A 21,079-nucleotide genomic window follows, 5' to 3' on the forward strand; every position below is an offset into this window, starting at 1 on the left:
AGACCGGGGCCATCCAGGTGAACGGAAAAAGATAGCTCCAGCGCGTTTTCCAGTTTTTTTTGGGGGGGTGTCTCACGTCGGCCGTTCCCAACTAGAGAGGGCACGTACCAATCCCAGACTCCCTCCTCTCCCTTGCACGTCCAGCACTGCCCGGGAGTTTTTCGTGCGCTTCGTTGGATCTCGCGTGTTCCCAGCCCGTGTCCCCGAGGGATGGCGGGGGAGGAGGAGGCGGCACGAGAAGGAGGCGGGATCGAGGGAGGCGGGGGGCGGGAGGGCAATGTGCCGCTCGCTCCCATTGGTACGTGTGCACGCTCCCGAGCGGCTTGTCCTCTGGTATCCGGTAGTGTGCGGCGAACATGGCATTTCCCGCACGGGGCCGGCTCGGGCAGGGCCACACGCAACAGCAGCGGCATGCCGTCGCCCTAGTAAGGCGATGCCGGCCGCCAGGCGGATCTGACTTGCCTGCAGATGGCCTCGGGCAGGGAAGCAGCCGTGCGGCCTCCGACCGAACTCAGTGGCGACTCAGTAGAAAGCATGAGGAAGATTTTCATCGGTCACCCCGAAAGCAGCGAGGATGGGGACCGAGCCGGGCGAAAGGAGCAGCCGGACGGGCCGGCGAGGGGCTCCCTGGGAGCTCTCCTCTCCCCCGGCAACTCGGGCGAAGTGCGAGTGGTCGAGGGCGCCTTGCCCTCCGGCCCTTCGCCGCCTAAGCGGGCGCCGGTCCGAGAGCACCGCCGAGATGCTCAGAGGCTAGTCTTACACTATATAGTGCCTTGCATGAACGCCTATGGCTTGTGCGTTGTAGACCATTTCCTGGGATCCCGGATAGCCGAGAAAATCTTCCAAGAAGTCCTGGCTTTGCACCTGAGTGACAAATTCCAGGACGGAGCCCTGGCGAGTCAGAAACTGGGCAGCAACAAAGCCATCCGCGGGGACAAGATCTTGTGGGTAGAGGGCAGTGAACCAGGATGTGAGAACATAGGCTACCTCCTGAAAAAAATGGATAAGCTCATCATGTACGCAGATGGGAAGCTGGGGCATTACAAAATTAGAGGAAGACACAAGGTTAGTAGTTTCAGTATCCAGGACTTTGTTCTTCACTTACTACCAACAACTTTCCCAAAGTTTCTAATCTCGCTGTCACTTGGGAGTCTGAACTCTTAGCTGTGCCGTTCTGGTCACTCTTGTATGTTTGTTTGTCTTGGCATTATTTTTCTCTTTTAAATACCCTAATCCGTTCGTTTAGTAAAATACAAGTTTAAGGGTCGAATTCCCACAAGATAATACGAGTTATACGTGATTGATTTCCGAACCAGACAAGAAGGGGGTATTATCGCAACATCAAGAGCAATTTTCTCTCTTTTTCTTTCATTTCACTTTTCCGGAAACATGAAAATACACTTCATCGGAAGTACATCTCGAAGATTTTTATTCAAAAGTTTTCTTCTTGTTGATTTTTTATATTGTTACGCAGCAAGAATCGGGAGGGGTGTTTTGATTTTTTTTTTAGATGGCATATATGAGATGCGGTATCCATTCGGTTAAAATCGTAGGAGCCTTTTGGATGCAGCCTCTGCAACGAGGGCACTTAAAACGTTAAAATACGACTAACGTCGCTTATAAAATAATTGTTGTGAGCAGAAAGTCAGGTGTGGGGGGGAAAAAAGGGGAAGACGCCTTCCGGGGCAAAAATGCTGAGCGCTTGTAAACTCAACCCCTTTCGGTTAGGTTCATTTGCCAGAAGAAACTCCCCTGTCACTTGAGCGCTTACACCCTTTCCCTCCCGTTTGTTTACATTGGCCTGTAGTATGTGACCCGCGTACATGCTGGGGTAGAATTCCTCAATGGCGGAGGCCACGCCCCCCTCGGAGTGTGGTCTTCAGGCCTGGCAAGCCCCAAGCCACGCCCCCTACAGCCACGCGGCTCTTCGACTCCCCTCTCCCCCCCCCCACGCGGCAATTCCAGCCGTGAATTGGGGGAGGGTGTGTGGCGCGGAGTGGGGGGGGAGGGAAGGGTGGCTGGAAGCACCGTCCGGAGCCACACCTCGTCTCTTCGTTGATTGGCTGCGTCCACGCTCCCTTTGGTTGATGTGTGGGCGCGCGCGGCAGAGATTGTTTCTGGGCCGGGGCTCCACCCACGTGCCGCTGGCTGTAGAAGTTGGGAACACATTCTGCACGTAGCAGACGTATTAAATCAGAGAGGGGGCCCATCTGCTTGCCTTGGTAATTAAATTGGAAAGGAGTTTGCCGGACGTGGCTCCCCAAAAGGGGGAGTGATCCTATCAGCCAAAAGAAAAAAAAAGGGGGGGGGTCGTTCACTTTTCTCACTGATCTACACCAATAGCAAAGAACTTCAGCAATTGTCTGTCAACCAAGGTGTTACCCTTAACAGTAGGTGGAAGGCAGCCCCGAGGGTGGGGGGAGTGGTGGTAATTTTCATTCCATTCTCCAGCCTTGCTTGGGTCGCCAGGAGTGGCGAGGAGCGGAGACGGTGACCACTGGCTGCACGGAAGACCGAGTATTACTTCAGCAAAACTTTTTGAGCGCCCCGCTTCGTTGCTTCCCTGACACAGATTGCGGTTCTCCATCCCGACATCTTCAAGGGTTAGATATCCTTTAAGCGAGCGGCCGATTCGTTTTGTTAAAAATAACCGATACCCGAGCAGCCTCTGGGACCAATCCAATACTCGATTGCTCTTTCGGACATTATTTAGAGGTGAGAAATCAATCGCGTTACTGAAATGCTATTGGGCGATATTATGAGATTGGATTTAGAGAAAATCGCCCTGGACTATATTGTACCTTGTTTGCGTGATATTGGCTTTTGCTACTTGGACAATTTCTTGGGCGAGATAATAGGGGACTGCGTTTTGGAATGTGTGAAACAGATGCATTATAGAGGGGAGTTGCAGGACGGTCAACTGGCCGGCCAGCGCCAGGGCATCTCCAAGAGACACTTGCGAGGAGACCAGATAAAATGGATCGCAGGCACCGAGGAAGGATGCGAGGCCATCAACTTTCTCTTGTCGCTGGTAGATAGGCTGGTGATGTTTTGTGGCAGTAGATTGGGTAAATACTATGTCAAGGAAAGGTCCAAGGTAAGAGCTTTAAAAATAAGATGTTGGATGTTTGACTTACTGGTTTTATTTCATTCATTCCACTATTGTCCCTGGAATTAATTGGTGATCTTAAAGTGCCACATTTCAGTCTTTCTCTCATTTTTTAAAAATCTTGAACTTTTTTTTTTAAATTTGATTTATATGCTGCACTTCTCCGGAGACTCAGGGCGGCTTACAATGTGCTAAGCAATAGCCTTTATCCTTTTGTATATTTATACAAAGTCAGCTTATTGCCCCCACAACTGGGTCCTCAATTTACCTACCTTAGAAAGGATGGAAGGCTTGAGCCTGGTGAGATTCGAACCTGCAGTAATTGCAGGCAGCTGGTCTTAATAACAGGGTGCTTTAGACCACTGTACTACCAACTTAACTATCATATGAATAAGATCCATTGTGATGTCGAAGTCAGTTTAACAACTTTGTATATTTAAGTACTGCATAAGCTAATGAATGAATGTACAATTTGTGAAGTTAAGTTTAGTAAGATTGTATTAATCTGAATGACAAATCTGCCTATATGCAGAGTATTTCTTTTGTTTGGGATTTTTAAAAGTAGTTCTTGAACAACAATGGTAATACCAGCCCTCTAATAAAACTGTAAAAGTTTTCTAGTGCTGCTTTAGACAACACCCTTACTTTGTTAAAGTTTGCAAAAGTCTGCTTCAACTAAACTTGAGTTTGCTCATTGTGCTCAGATATCAAGTGTTTATCAAGCTACTTTAGCTTGTCTTGAGGGATTAACTTTATTACCTTTCTAATTTATGCATATATATTCCAATAGAGTCCATTGGACAACTGAATACATAAACAAAATCCATAGTAATTAATAAATTAATTGATACTGCAGAATGTTTGTGCACAAGAGTTAATTCTTTCTGATGTTTGAAGTTTGCTTTAATGTAACTCTTATACCACTTCAAATTTTTATTAACCTGAACCAATGAGTGTTTACACAGAATAAATACCACTTAGTAAATGTGTGTAGGGTTACTGACATAGAACACTCAAGAGGTGCTTAGAAAGGTTAATAATAATTTATTAAATTTATTACAATGATCACACTGGTGTAACAGAAAGGCCTGCCGTAGTAGTCATACTAGTATTTTCCCCCTTGTATCAAACTTTATTCATAAAGAATTTTTCAAAGCAAAGAAGTAGAAAAGTGAATTGTGTTACTTAAATGCTTGAACAAAATGCTATTCAAAAGCCTGTCTGTCTCTTTCTGCTAGTGACTGAATGAACCAGAATTTCTAAAGCTCTTTTTCTGTTAGTGTTTTAGTATACATAATATAAAATGTAACTTTTCTCAAGCTTCATTATTTAGGGTCACAGGTGGAACTCTTGATCAGAATTTTATCTAGCCTTTTTTTTCCTTCTTCTTGACAATTAACGTTCCAAAGCGACAGGTGTAAGCACACTTATTGTGAACTAGATCCCATTGAATTCAGTATGAAAGGTGCTTAGAAGTATTGTGGACAGTATGTGCCTGGTTACCCAACCTATTATTTACAGTGTGAAGGTTTCCTAACCAGCCAACCAACAACAACAATAAAAAGTCTGCTTGCATACAGTTGATTCCCGCAGGGAACCTTGAGAAAACTACTTGCCTTGAAAAAATGGTTGACTGAATGTCTGGAAAGCCAAGTTCTTGTCATTTGGTTTTCAGTTTAATTGATTTGGTTATTTGCAACAATTCACCCATCTGTCACAACACTTTGCTGATGAGATATTTCAGTAAATCTCCATTATTTTAAAAGGTGCTGTGTCATGCACACACACACACACACACATATACATATCCTCCTCAGATCACAGTGTTTAAATTGGTGAAACATGGATAAATATAATAATTCCAAATCCATTCTAAACATCTGGCTGGCTGTGGGACAAACCAGTAAAAATAATATATTAAACTTGTAGACTGCCCAAATGACAACGTGCAAATAATTAAAAATGTAAAAAGCTTATCCTCCTGCCATAATATTATAATACCTAATACAGAAAAGACCCTCAATTTCATGTTCCTCCAAACACTTTCAAAATTAAATATAGCTGTCATATAGCTGATCTTTGCCTTGTAGGAACTAAACTTTAATGTTCCATGATAGTAAATTCAAACTTCATCTATCCAATTGACCTAATTATAGCCTAAGGACAGTGCAGAGCCTATCATGCTGACCGGCCCTAAAAATGGAAGGGAAGAGAATGCCATCCATGATGTAAATAATGCACATTACCATAGGGTGTTCCTGATTTCCTTAGCATGTTGAAGAAATGGCCTAGTCATATCCTCTGGTCACAGTGGTGCAGTTTCTATCATCTAGTGCCTTCTTGTGTTGGAATGACAACTAGAAGTCTCAGACAGGATGAAAAAATATTAAATAGAATCTCAACTATAAAATATCCGGGGGTTTGACTTTATTTTAATCCAAGAACATTTGAAAGACATATCTAAGTTTTGCTTAAAGCTATTCCCCAGGGATTGGAATTTTAAGAAGAATCAAATGTACATTGCAACCAAAGGTTTTATATTTATATTATTTTATAATTAATAAACTAAATTATTTAAAATAAAATAATTATTTTAAATCAGCTATGATCTTGGGAACAAGTGTCTTTGTATGCGGTAAGATTTAGTTCTGTCTAGGTACGCCTGACATTACATAGTTATAAAACCAACCTGGAGTGTTTACATAAAACCAGTACTAGCAAGTAGTAATTACAATAATGTTTTCCAGTTCAAAAAACCAAGTATAAGCATGTATAATATCTGTTACTAAGAAGCATAGTTGAAAGCATAAGCGTCACATTGTTCTTAGTCTTAAACAGACTAAGAAAACATTTTATACAGGCACAGAAGTCAACATTTGCTATTAAAGTAACTAATTAAAAACAAAATAATTGTGTCCTGATTGCCTAATCTTAAATTTATAATTTATCAATTTTACATACTGCTATACACTAGCTTAAAAAATGCTGGGCAGGTATATTTTATTTCTTTATTGCATTTATATCCCATCATAATCAAAAGTGAAAGTTGGTGGATCAGATGCTTTTGGTTAGTTCTCCCTTAGCATTAACTGAAATAATGTTGGCATATTAACAAATCCTAGGAGAACATTAAGGCCTGCTTGCATGAGTTTCTAAAGAAATTTAATTCTATTTTAGAAAGTTAGAAAGAAAGAAAACAATGTTTTCAAAACAATGCTTGGAATGTACAAGGGTGCAAATGCAGCACCTTTTTACTTCTCATCTAAAGAATTGCCAAATTCTAATGTCTCACATAATAGTTAATAGTTTATCTTGCATTGATATAATTCCACTTCTTTTGCCAGGTCAGAGGAAAAGTACAGTAGCCCTCAACTTATGACCACAATTGAGCCCATATTTCAGTTGCTAAGTGAGACAGTTTTGCCCCATTTTACGACCTTTCTTGCCAGTTGTTAAATAAATCCCTGCAGTTAAGTTAGTAACATGGTTGTTAAATGAATCTGGCTTCCCCATTGACTGTATTTGTCAGAAAGTTGCAAAAGGTGATCCTGAGACTCATAAATATGAATCATTTACCAAGCATCCAAATTTCGATCATGTGGCCATAGGATGCTGCCACAGTCGTATGTGAAAAATGGTCATAAGTCACTTTTTTCAGTACCGTTGTAACTTTGAACATTACTAAACAAATGGTTGTAAATTGAGGACCACCTGTAGTAAGTATAGGTAAGGTCTAATGTGAGCAAGATTTTAAGACAACTAAATTGCACTGAATCAAATGAATGTAAGATTGTCATAATTCTCATCTCAACTTCAGTATATCAATTTGCGGAAACCTTGTTTTGGATCCAACTCATAATGACTGTTTCTCCCCATTGGTAGCTATGTGTATCTTGAAGAATCACTGTAACTCTTAAATCCCAAAGATCTGTAAGCTTCAGAAGTGTGAATGTGTTTCTCTTCTGGGCTTAAAATTTAACAGCAATGTGAACAAGATTCAGTATTGGACGGCTGAAGACTTAACACCTTTGAAACTACTGTTGTTTATTATAAGTCCCAAAAGGGTTTCATATTTGGAAAGCAGCATTGCAAGTAGTTTACAGTAGATGATCCTAGAAAAATATTCACAGTTTGTCTTTCTTTTTCTAACTAAGGACACGTGTTATTGCCCCGTGTTCATCAAACTGGACCAAAATTACTAGAATTGTAAATAGAACACAAAAATCATTTTATAATATCAGATGAATTCAGCTTTGGCAGAGATCCCGGAGCAGTTGCTGTGGCTTTGTATCAAAACTAATGTTTATATTGTATTTGTCAAGCAAGATTAGTTGATATTATTTTCAGATATAGGTTTTTGAGTGGTTTTATTTCTTCTTGTTTTGCCTTTTTCCCCCCCAAAAAACAAGGTGTTATAATTTTCCAGTTTGATGTACTTTTGTTTTCCTGCTTCTATGTTGTTGTTTTTTTATGGAAAACATGCTTTTCACATTATCTTTCTAACAGCATTTTTAAAAAGTGAAATACAGCATAGATGATTTATTTAGTTCATTGTGTCTGTGTATCATGCATTGTCCGTATATTGCCAGTGGTTATAGTTTAAATATCACAGTGCTATTATATTTAAAATTAGGGCATCAGTTTTATCACAGGGAGATATTCAAAAGAAATAGATTATGAAAAATATTCTCTCATCTTAATCAACAATCTAATTTAACTTGATTTAAGCAGTGTGAACAAGGAGACCTAGCTCTAGAATTCTGTGGAAAAATAAGAACGCTGTTTTGAAAATGCTTGCATTCAGCTGTGTGGCAAAAGCAACATCCCATTCTGTTAAAAACTTCATGCAAAAGTTAGATATTTAATTTGGATTCAGGAAGATCTATATAATGGTATAATTTTTCAACTGCTCTTTGTTATATTTTGGTCATAATGTTCTTGCGAAAGGCAGAGTTTAAAATGTAATGTTACTGTAGAGTGACATTTGCTATGGAAATTATTGATCAAATAGATGGCAGCCGTGGTGGGTTCCTCCTAGATCGGCCCAGTTCTGCCGAGCCAGTAACGGTGACGATATGATGTCACCGAACCGGTTCTGCCCCCGCCCTGCATTATTCTTGCCTTTTATTTGGCCTCACCCCCAATCTATTGCTGCCTCCTGAGTCCCAGCTGATCGGCTAGAAGGAAAAAAACTGTTTAAACTCTTGCTGCAGGGCTTCAAAGGGCCACCCTACAGCTGATCAGTGTTAAAAGGCAGTGTGGTGGTAGACCGGTGCCTCCAAAAACAAATGAGTAGACCGGTGCCTGCAAAAATAAATGGGTAGACTGGTGCCTCCAAAAATAAATGGATAGACCAGTGCCTCCCAAAACAAATGGATAGACTGGTTCCTGCAAAAACAAATGGGTAGACCGGTGCCTCCAAAAACAAATGAGTAGACCGGTACAGCTCTGCAAGCAGTTAAAAGTCTGGTAGACCAGTACCTCTGCTAAATCCTAAAGAATAGTCACATGACCATCAAGCCACACCCACAAAATAAGCCATGCCCACAGAACCGGTAGTAAAAAATTTTAGAACCCACCCCTGATGGGCAGTCTATATAGAAGTCTTGACCTGAGCACACATTTCTGAGAGGGTGAATAGAAGAATCTCTTATGAAGACTAATAATCCAGTTTTGTGGATATCATTTGAGGAGAACTAATTGTCTAACAGGCCCCACATTCTACATGTTTCTGCTCCATAAATGATTCTTTATCTGTCATGCCACTTTAAATGCCCTATGGTTTTATCTTGACTCTTGGTATACTAGGCCTTTTATTTTGTTTTCTTGGAATCAAAATATAGCAGCAGATTAGTTTTAATCAGATTGTAAATCAGTATTGCCACTGGTTATTACTCTGCCCTTATTCCTATAAAATAGAGCCAACGTTTTTGACTCTGTAAGCAACCTTTCCTGTGAATTCAGTAGAAGCAAATTAACCTACTGTAGAGACAAAAACAGTGACATTTATCGTCAAATACTTTTAGAAGAAAAGGAGGAAATAGTTAGGAAACATTAAAAGAACTTTGAAATATGTTTTTGAAATTTTGATGAACCATTCTTAATTTTTATATTTTATATTTATTTTACTGCATTCTTCTGAGCCTTAAATTCTGTAACCCAAACAAAGTATTTTATGGTTTAGTGTTGTATGAACCATGGTGCATAGAATAATCCTTATTTGTCTTCTGGTGTCTGACACTCCAGCGCCTAGAATTCCTCATTAATGTACTGTACTATTGCTATCAGGGAACTCTGGGAAATATAGTCCCGAAGCATCTGGAGGACATGGACTTCTAACATATATATTGTTAACAATATATATATATAGAAATGGCTTACTGATTTCACTCAGGAAATTAATAATGTAATTAACAGTTTAAAATGTATTAATTCTCAAAAGTTAACCAATTAGTTTGGAAATAACCCTACGCATATGCGATTAGTGTATTTAAACGGAATATTATTTGGTATTACAAAGCGGAAGAAAACTGCCCAGTCTTCAAAATATTTTCTAGCAGTTGTGATTTTTTAAAATTTTACATTATCAATAATAAAATGTTATAACATGGAGTGTTTATGTAGCGTTCTCCTCCATAAGACTCTGTATCACTCCAGATTTTCCCTGGATAGATTTGAAGTTTTCCTTCTCCAATTTTTGGGTTTCCAGTGATTTTTTGCACCTTGATAGAAATGGGTTCATCTCGTATGGCATCTTTTTCATACTGTGCTTATCTCTTATCTTTTGTCTTTGCAATGCTTAGATGTTTGCTTCCCAGATAGGTGTTTGCTTCCTGTCTCTGATTAGTCTGTCTGCCATCTTCAGCATACAGAATTTGCATCCAGTACCTTTTGGCTCATGAGGATGTCTGCATTAAAATAAAAAAAATAAAGATTATTTGGAAAAAGTACTACTGTATTCAGAAGAACTTACATCCAACTAAATATGCGTAAGATTAGAGTCATTTTTGACACAATGGATTCATGAAAAGGATCCATATAATTAGGTTTACAGTATTTACATTAAACTGGAATGAAATGGATGAAATTCTGTCTGGGCGTCATTTCCTTCTGAAGTAATTTCTCTCCATTCCATAAAGGAAACTATGTAGGATATACCATAGTTGAAGTGTAGTCATATTGAGCATAGTGAACGTTTCATAATAACCCACATTTTGCTTAACTATGGTTACTGGATAAATTGTTAGGCATGCATAATATGCAAAAAGAAGCAAATGATACAGACATAACCAAGCATGGTTTGTGTTCATATAACGTATTTCTTTAAGTCTTAAAATTCTCCAAACCCAGACAAATCATTTTACGGTTTAATTTTGTGTGAACCAGGAGAGTCTTTTCTTGCCCAATGCCTTGTGGTGCCTGATGCTCTGGTGCCTAGAATTCCTCATCAATGTGCTGCACGCTTACTGCCTGGGAATTCTGGGAGTTACAGTCTCCATACATCTGGAGAATATTAGGGTAGATGGACATTGGTTCTCTAAGTATGGGATAATCTACTTCTGTTTACATGTTTTATTATAATTCTTTTCACCCCCAGAAATGCTTTCAAAATGAATAATGCATGAAAAATATCCCTAATGAATGGAAAGACATGGATGTTCATTATGCTGATTGATGTGAACAAGTGTATCTGCTGAAAGGCAAACCTGTTTGGTTGGAAAAGGAATTCCAGGTGTCTAATTGAGTTTACAAATTTCGTTGGTATCTTTATTTCCTTCTTGAATCAGCTGCTTCAGTAAATGTCATCCTTCTTTCATAAGCTTATGGGCATAAGTAAATGAAAAAATCTGGAATGTGCTAAGGGGAAACAGTTTATGCAGAGATCTTTCATCTTAGGTCAGACAGCAGTTAATTGTGTCTTAGTGGCAAGTGAAAATTAATAGTTCTGTTGTTTTTACATTCTGGTTGTTTTAGGCATGTGTTATATCCTGAATAAAAGATGGAATAACTTTCCATCTCTTTACATAGATGTCACTGTGTATTTTTTTCCCTACCACATGTCTTTGTTGGACATCTTAATAAAATGTGAACTGTTCTGCCTGTGATATTTGGGTGGTGAAAATAGTTAGCTGACTATCATTTGGTTACAATCTAGCAAGTAATCCCTGGTTTTCATGAATTTGAGATTTCAATTTACAATCCAAGATAACCATACAGTTAAATAGTATATGAAAAAATTATCCCAGCATAGGTTTCATAGGTTTCATATGAGATGTTCATCTTGAAGTCACTGAGCATATGTGGCAGACGTACTAGCGATTGAGTAGTTTTCTGTCATCTCATTTTTATGTGGGGGTTTGTATGAAATGAAAGATTTTCTGAATATGGTAAACATAAAACAACTAAAAAGCTATTTTATTGCATGCTGTCTATGCTACGTAAATATAGTAAAATAAAAATCTATTCGTTCTTTACTTTTATATTTTTGGGATAAAACAATAAATTTTAATATAAAGCTTCTAGGCCTGACACTAAGGAAAGTCACTGTCTTTTTCATAATAGCATAATAGCAATAGCACTTAGACTTACATACCGCTTCACAGTGCTTTACAGCTCTCTCTGAGTGGTTTACATACAGTCAGCATATTGCCCCCAAAAATCTGGGTCCACATTTTACCGATCTCAGAAGGATGGAAGGCTGAGTCAACCTTGCAGTGGACAGAGTTCTCCTGCAATACTGCCTTCTAACGACTGCACCAGTGCACCAATATGGCTTTTGTATGATAATCATAAGATCATAATAATTTTTAAGTCAATGCTGAAAATTAAAAGAAAAAGTCCAGTTGGACTGAATGGACATTATGCAAATTGTTTAAAAGTATGATATTTTCTTTGACTATTTACTTGAGATAGTATATAAAAATGAATATTTTGTTTTAGCCTATCTCTTTCATTGTCATAAAAATTATAGCAGAGAGGTTATCAGTAAAATACATGATAAAACCAGTAAAGCCTCATTTTACTAGATTTAATGCTGTATGAATTTATTACATTTAATATTATTTTTTAAAAAAACTCTTTAAGAAGTAAATATCTGAGGATTTGTAAAAAATATTCTGAATTGTAAATCTTGGCTTATAATATTTTATATATGTATAGCAAAATAAGACCTCCAGATACATTGGAACGGCTGTATTCTAACTGCACACATGTGTTTTCAGTTGCTCAGGAAAATATCTTCCAGGTAGACCAGGTCAAGAAACAGATTCTTCAAGAGTGGTTGAAAGTATACTTTATTGAGATAAGCTTTAGTAATGGGCTCTTGAAAGTTGTCTCTGTTTTTCTTTCTCTCCCTCTTATATCCTAGGGAGTTAAGGCAAAGCCAGTTTAAGTGTCTTTTGAATATATTTATTTCTGGGGCTGAAAACCTGCTTTTGTAACTGTTGCTGTGCAATTTCTCCAAGGTCATCTCTGAGAAACTCCACACTACCAGATTAAGGAGGCTATCATAGGAAAAGTGAGGTGCTCACCTCAATCACCTGACTGTAGGGGTTAAGGAAAGTGGCTTTGTCATTATTTAATTAGTGTTAGGGATTGACCATTATGGGAATTCTGCTTCAAGTGCCAAATCTTAGCTACTTTGTACCTTGGTTTATGGGGAGTTTGCTATTTGCTTTTCATCTTTAGAGATTGAAATGTCTTGGGTCAACCCTGTGATAACACTACAAATATGGTAGGTTGACTTTTCACATGAAAAGGCAAAGGAAAATTTGTGAAGACACCCCTCACTATGTTTAATAATCTGTGGTATTGAGGTACATTAGTCATCATCCAGTCAATCCATTGTGCTGGTGTATGTAAGCTCATTTTGTTTTTCATTTCTGAAGAATATATGTAGACTATCCCAAGTAACATAGCATGTGCTTGTTTCCCCCTCTCTGGAGCTGGAGATTAGGGCTGTGATCTTGGAGAGGGAGATTCTAAGAGCCAGCTCTTTCTAACATCTGGAAGAAATCCTAACCTCAGAAAGCCCACAAAGGGAAGGTCAGGGTTGACTCAAGTTCCAAAGAATGCTAAGCCTCCATTCCAGCCTTTTTTGTGTTTGTTTGTGTAGGACACTTATTCCATATTCTGCTGTCTGAGAGACAATCCCCATTCAGAGAGGCAGAGCAATGCTTTCTTCTATTTCATTCCTCCCTTACCAACAGCCAACCAGAAAGGGTCTGTTCTTCTTTATTTTTAATCAATCATTTACTTTGACATCAACACACTCTGCTTCAGCTTTTATAATTTTTTCCCCCTAGGCTAACCTTCCTCAGAATAGTGAGTTCCAAATAACAGCCAGCTTTTGCTGCTGCTTGTCTCCCTTACACCATTAAGGGTTATTTCTTCTCTAGTTTATAGCAATTTAAGGTTTAACTCGTGTTGCTATTTTTCCCGTTAATCTTCACTGGACCAGCATATTAACTTATGTTTCTATCTCATATAAGATATTTATTGCCAACAATCTTATCTTTATGATATTATATTAAGTATAGGCAACAGATGCTGAATTCTTGAATTTTTGGCAATCTAAATTAGAAACTTTTGCCAAAGGTCACATTCATTGCCCAGGACAGCTGTCTGTCGCCTTTGCACAAATTTCTGCCCCATCTATTTTAATAATTGAATGCAGCAATGATCTTAACTGGTTGACTGATCCAGAAAATCATGACATTTGAATTCCACATTACTTTTACCTTTTGTTTTCTCAAAAGCATCAGCATGCAGAAGTTAATGGGCAATGAGAGCAAAGTTGCTGTAGTTTAGAGATCCAAGTCGATATCCCCTTTGGAGTTGGCCATCCTTCCTTTTAGCTGTCACAGGCATTGTTCCATAATAGGTTTCGCTGAGAAAAATTACCACTTGCTTCTGTACGAGTGGGAGTAAATTCCTGCAAACCTATACAGAATCAGAGTAATAATGTGTTGCAACAAAAGTAATTTTTTGACAATAAAAACCAATTGCATTTACAGCAGTTAATACGGTCATTGAAATACTGTGGTTGTTTCACTAATTACGATGTTTAGCTACAACAGGGTGTTTGGCAGCATTAAGTTTAGATTAGGGACAATTTTATAGCCCCAAACAGAGGCTTGGTTTGGTTTTCGGGAATACTGTTTCTAGGAGGCAGTATAGATTGGGGGCTATATTGCAGAAAGCACAGCACAAAGAGACATAGAAATGCCTTGTGTTTGCTGACTGATTCTGGAAGCATATCAACAATTGTCAGATTCTTATATTACAGAGTAAGGCCTTGATGTGGTAAGCACTTCTGCCCTTGGGAAAACTTCTGCCTGTCAAAAATTGGAGCTTTTTGAAAAGTTCCCTTTAGGCTTTCAAGGAGCTATTCTGTGAAGTGAGGGCTCAAGTAACTCTGGGAAACAAGGAGAACATCTTAAACGTATGCTTTGTCCTTCTCTAAATGGTGACAGACTGTGGATAGCTCGGATGCTTTTGTGCCTTCAGTGCAATTATGAAAATCTGGTTGAAAAACAAAGTTTTTGTTTTAAAACAAAGAAGCAGTCAATACAGTACAATTACACTACAATACACCCAGTTGTTTATTTTCTGTAAAGTTTGGCCCCTATATGTAGTCAGAAGCCAGGAGGAATCATTTGTGTTATCTTATTATGTATTCACAGGAATATTTTCAACATTGAGGGTTGAATTGGTGTTTTTTTCTTTGTTTTCTTTTTCTTTTTTTTTGCTATAGTGTCACCTTGATATTTAAACAGAATGTAGGAAAGTCTTCATAGACAGTTTAATATAAAAATGCTGTGGTTGACTGCCTCTTCTAATGCATCCTGTTTTTAACCTAACGGAGGGTAACTGTAGCTTAAATATCTAAAACACAATTCTTATTGTCAGATGGTGGCAGCATCCCTCTAGGTTCCATATCCAAAGGACAAACCATATATATTTATATATCTCCATTTGAGGAAAAAAGCTGTATCTGTTGAAGAGAAAAAGAAGGTGTGGGGAGGGGGGTCATTGCTTCTTGGGTTAGGAGATTAATACTCTTGCTTTCTTCGTGTAGCAGTTTCCAGCATGATCGATGAACTAGGAAATAATCAGGGTTCCTCCATGGTAGGTTATACATCTTAAGGCATTTATTTCTCATTGATTACTTGGGTAACACCAATGAGCCATTGATATAAATCTCATTGCATTAGCAACAGACCTGACTCCCTATCTGGTCTGTCTGCTGGTCTAGAGTCTGCTTTTATAGCACAGGTTTAGTACAGTTTGTAATTGAAGTAGAAGTTGATTATTAGCTATCAATGTGCCCATCGTTATGATGTGTGTGTGTGTGTGTATGTGTGTGTGTAGTGGAAAATCTTATATAGCTCTGAGAAATGCTTTTTTCTGATCCCATTAGGAAGGGCCAAGCCACTTAATATCAGGGTGAAGATCTGAAGTGCAATACTTTAATTTTTATCCTATGAATGAATGACAATAATTCATTTACATAGAGGGAGATAAAGGGTTGTCACTGCAAGAATTGAAATGTGTAGACATTGTTCCCAGCCTGCCTATGTTTATCCTGGATTTTTTTTTCTGGGCCACAATAAATCAAAAGGGTGCCTTATGACTAAATTTGACAAAGTAGACCACGCTGTCAAACTTCACACACACTCTTTACTTCTTGGTAAGATAGAAAAATGTGGAGCAGTAGACAGCATCACCATCAGATGGATTTATAATTGGCTGACCAACCGTCTTCAACCTGTAGTCCTCAATGGAACTACATTGACATGGAGGGAAGCAAGCAGTGGGGTACCTCAAGGTTCTATTTTAGGTCCGGTACTTTTCAACATCTTCATAAATGATTTAGATGAAGGCATAAAAGGGGATGCAAATAAAACCAAGCTGCAGGGAATAGCCAACACTTCTTAAACTCAGGAACCAAAACGATCTTGCCAGAGTTGAACACTGGGTCCAATCCAACAAATTGTAATTTAGTGGTGAGAAAAGTAGGGTTTTACATTCAGGCAAAAAAAAAAACCAAACCCAAATGCACAGATATAGAATAGGTATATTCTGGCTCAACAGTAGTAACTGTAAAAGGGACCTAGGAATCCTAGTGGACAATAGCACTTAGACTTATATACTGCGTCACAGTGCTTTACAGCCCTCTCTAAGCAATTTACAGAGTCAGATTATTGTCTCCAACAGTCTGGATCCTCATTTACCAACCTCAGAAGGATGGAAAGCTCAGTCAACCTTGAGCCGGTGAGATCTGAACTGCCAAACTGCTGGCAACCAGTGATCAGCAGAAGTAGTCTGCAGTACTGCATTCTAACCACTGTGCCACCATGACAATCACTTAAGGATGAGCCAGCAGTGTGCTGCAGACCAATGCAGTTCAAGGCTGCATTAACAGAATCAATATCACATGAAGTGTTAGTACTGGTTTATACTACACTGGTAAGACCACACTTGGAATACTGAATCCAATTTTAGTCACCACGATACAAAAAGTTGTTGAGATTCCAGAAAGCATGCAGAGAAGAAGAATAAAGATAATTGAGGATGGAGGCTAAACCATATGATGAATGGGAAGTGGGAAGTGTGGTCTAACAAATAGAAGGACTGGGGGTGACATGATAGCAGTCTTCCAATATTTGAGTGGCTGTTACAGAAAGGAAGGGGTCAGTCTATTCTCCAGAGCACCTGAGGGCAAGACAAGAAGTAACGGAAGGAAGCTTAACAAGGAGATTCAATCTAGAATTAAGAAGAAATTTCCTGTCAGTGAGAACAATTAATCAGTGGAACATCTTATCTCCAGAAATTGTGTCCACAATGTTGGATATTTTAAAGAAGAGATTGGACAATCATTTGTCTGGAATGGTATAGGGTCTCCTGCTTGAGCAGGGGGTTGGACTAGAAGACCTACAAGGTCCCTTCTAACTCTGTTATTCTGTATTCTTTTTATCTTTTGATATTTAATCTCACTAAGCACCAGCAACATGTGTATAATACAGGTCAGATGAAATTGGTCCCTTCCTACGTACTCTTAAAAATGCTAAAACAAATCTATTTAAAATTTACTTTTTAATTGGGCTGTTGATCTTGGAAACCTGAATGGAATAAATATAAGAAACTGGGGGTGGGGGTAGCCCACATGAGCAAAATAATCAGCAGAAAATGTAAAATGGCTATTCTGAGTTTCAAAATGGAAAAGAAAAAAGTGAGGTGTAAGAAACAATAAGACTCCAGAAATATATGCGCTTTTACCATTAATATAAAAAAAGATGTAAATAGTGAAGTGTTTTTGGGTTAAGCAAGGGAAGGACAATCCACAGTTCCTTCCTGATATATCGTTTCATATGTGTTACAGTTGTAACTTCCAGTATTGTATATATACAGAATCTCATTTAGATGTTGCATCCAATTTTCAAAATGCTAATGAATTAGGGTGTGCATGCACTCTGCATTTCTTTGGATAGAGTCTGTCGGCAGAATATTTGTATACATTGCAAACATAAAAGTTTTACAATTTCTTACAGGTGTATTATAGTGTGTAATTCAGTATCAGGCTTCGATAGATTCAGTAATCTTGGCAATGGCTCAAGTACTCTTTCCAGAATCCATTTCTGCTTTACTTTTAGACTCTTGTTACCTGCTTATTGAAAAACCACTTGGTTCTCACCTTTGAAGTGATTATATTGAGGAAACCTATGAATCACGTTTTGCATTGATTTTGTAGCCTTATCTTGAAGATTTCTGGTTTGAGCTTCTAGGATTTGTCATTTTGTTACACTTTCATATTTGGGTGCTCTGTTTCTCTGTGCATCTGAATTGTGAAGTCTGTGGCCATGATCCTTTAGCATATCTGTATAATGAGACTCACTTCAGTGTAGCAATCAATGAAGTCCTTTCTTCCTTTCTCACCATTTGACTGAGTTTTTGTTGTTCAAGTTGAGATTACTGTTGATTCCCCCTTGTGTGAACCACTGCATCCATCGATCATGCTCATGTTACTTTTTAAAGTAACATTGACATTGACATTAACATAACATGATCAATAAGTAAAAAAATATTCTTATTGGCTAGGTGCATTCATACCAGCTATTATTGTCCCATGCATGGTTAGTGTAATCTGTACTTAAGACTTTCATACTAATTTCATACGAGGAATTACCAAGTTGAAAGTATTTCAGAAATGTTCTCTGTCAGCAGCTCGCAACCTTCTCATACGTTGGAAATCATTGTTTCCATGAGACTTCTGTTCATGAACTTCTTGTTTCTAATATTACTCAGAAGAACAAAGGTTGCAGGTTGCAGTATCAAACTGTGATGTCTGCAGGATTTGCATGTACCACTGGCCAGATGATGGATGATGTGATGCTCTTTAAGCCCCACCCTCTATGAATCTTTGACACTTATGCATGTACAAAAAGAGCAGTGTTTAACACTCCATCCACCATCTTGCTGAGTTTAATGATCTCCATAGGTATCATTGATCAGAGTGGAAATGAAAATCTGCCTGTAACAAGCAGGTTACCTTTTTCTACTGACTAGAAATTGTATGAGGAAGACACAACATCTAGCCATCACAAAATGTATTTCTATTTCTGAGTAAACCTGCTGAGAAAATTGGGCCCAACTACAGACTGCCAGAGCAAGCAGAGTTCTCACCCACTAGCAGATTGAGTTAGAAAGAAGGACTTGATCTGAAATTCTTCTGATATGGTAATACTTAATCATTTCTCTGCTGATTTTTTGGGAGCAGAGGGGGAAGAGGTGATGACAAATAATTTTTTAAAAATTACAATATAGTAGCAACCAAAATAAGTAAATAAAAGAAAGGGCAGTGCAAACATATCCTCACTTTCTGAAAACAAGTAGTACAGAGAAAGAGGAATAGAATAGAATGTAATTTTAGATTCCTTCAAGGCTGAGTATCCCATGTGTCTTATGACAGAACATTTTCTCTGTTCATGCTGAGTATTAACACTGACTACATTGGGCACTCTTTGATGGATCTTGTCCTAGGTTTAGATCTGGTCATGGTTTCCACCTGCTAATGCAGCAGGAGCTGCAAGTCCAGAGAACCTTCGGGTCACAATATATGCAAACACAACTGTTCCAAACTACATGTTTGGAGCTTGCTATTGGCGGTTGCTTATAAACTGCAGCATTATTTGTCAGTTTACAATGATGTCCTTGGATAAATGTTGCTTTTTTTGTCAAGACAGTACTGGTCCCCACATGTTCCTGTTGCTATAACCTGCTAGTGTTGTCACTAACTGTCCCTTACTGCTTATATCACAGTATATATCACAGCTAATTACATTCTGACATCTGTAATTTTATGGATATTCTTGTTAGCCTAAAGTTTGGCCCCAGAATGAGAAGTAGTTGGAAGACTAGGATGTCCCATTACTCATAATGTATATTGCTTTAAAACCGCAATGCATGCAGGATCCAATCTGAGTCGGTCACTGAGACCAGAGCAGGGATGGGTTCTACTTACCTTTATTACTGGTTTGCAGTGGGGCCGCACGCGCTCGCTTCGCTCATGCGCGCACCCTTCTGCGCATGCAGAGAAGCATTTTGATGATGTCGGAGTCGGGGGTGGAGTCTCCCACTGGTTTTACCACTGGTTCTATAGAACCGGTGCGAACCAGGGGCAACCCACCACTGGACCAGAGGTTTAGTCTTCTGAGCTTTCAGAAGTGAGCTTCCACTTGTGCTGGAGCCCATCCTCAGGGCAGACACCCCTACAATGGCTTAAGCTCCCTAACCCAATCCTCGAACAGCATGGTCACATCATCACACACTCTGAGGTGACCGACCCATATTGGATCCTGTAACATTATCCCGGGACACATATATTTACCTTCATTAGTAATGTATAGCAATAGCAATAGCACTTAGACTTATATACCACTTTATAGTCCTCTCTAAGCAGTTTACAGAGTCGGCATATTGCCCCCAACAATCTGGGTCCTCATTTTACCAACCTCAGAAGGATAGAAGACTGAGTCAACCTTGAGCCTGGTGAGATTTGAACTGCCAAATCGCAGGCAGCCGGCAGTCAGCAGAAGTAGCCTGCAGTACTGCACTCTAACCACTGCGCCACTGTGGCTCATATGCATTTAAACCAAAAGAAGTACACAATGCACCCCACCCTGTTGTCTTTGGGTTTTTTTTTTCCAATTATCTTTTGAGTATTTGTTTGTTTTGTGTTGAGCCCTTCTGTTATTCATTGTCTTTCATAGTTTTTTCATCAGTGTTTTGGGTAATCTTTTGCTGATTACTGAAGTATCTGACAGTTTATTTTTTCCAAGAAGGACCTTACCAAACTAGAGTATATCCAAAGGAGGGCAGACAGGATGTGGAGATGTCTGGAAACCACATCTTAGAAGGAATGATTGAAAGAGCTGAATATCTTTAGCCTGAGGAGAAAAGATTAAGAAGAAACATAACAGCCTCTCAGATATCTGAGGCTGCCTAGTGGAAGATGAACAGATTTATTTGTTGATTTAGAGAAAAAGGTAGAACCTTTGCGTGGAAATCGCTGAGGAATAGATTTCTGCTAAACATTAGAGAAACTGACAATGGAACAGATTGTCTCAGAAGATAGTTGGCTCTCTTATGCTAGAAATATTTAAACAGCACCTATATGGCTGTCTGACAGGAATTCTAGAATCTTATCCTATGTAGCAGATCCTGAATTGACACTGTAGGAAGAATTATATAAGATGATCTTTAAATTCCCTTTACATTTGCTCCTTAATTCTAGGATGCATAGAAATAAATTCTGCCATAAATCCTTCTCTATTTGTTATCTACCAGGAGTGCAGGACCTTATCTTCAGTGGCCACTGTGCCTTTATCAGATCAGAGGCATGCCTTCCCTTGTGAAACAGATGGACTCATTTTTTAAAATTCCACTCACTTTTTAAATTCAATTTTCAGT

General features: G+C 38.9%; 1 protein-coding gene across 1 annotated transcript in view; it reads left to right on the top strand.

The window, feature by feature from the left end:
* The first annotated feature begins 297 nt into the window (after positions 1 to 297).
* The window catches only part of EGLN3 (egl-9 family hypoxia inducible factor 3), a 38,071-nt gene continuing 17,289 nt past the window's right edge, over positions 298 to 21,079 (top strand). Inside the window, exon 1 of the mRNA XM_034418000.3 lies at positions 298 to 1,065. Within this exon, the coding sequence (XP_034273891.2) occupies positions 469 to 1,065 (597 nt within the window). The 5' untranslated portion in view covers positions 298 to 468. The remainder of the gene's footprint in view (positions 1,066 to 21,079) is intronic.

Source organism: Pantherophis guttatus, chromosome 1, assembly GCF_059756535.1.
Source record: "Pantherophis guttatus breed Tessera chromosome 1, ASM5975653v1, whole genome shotgun sequence".
NCBI classification, from domain to species: domain Eukaryota; kingdom Metazoa; phylum Chordata; class Lepidosauria; order Squamata; family Colubridae; genus Pantherophis; species Pantherophis guttatus.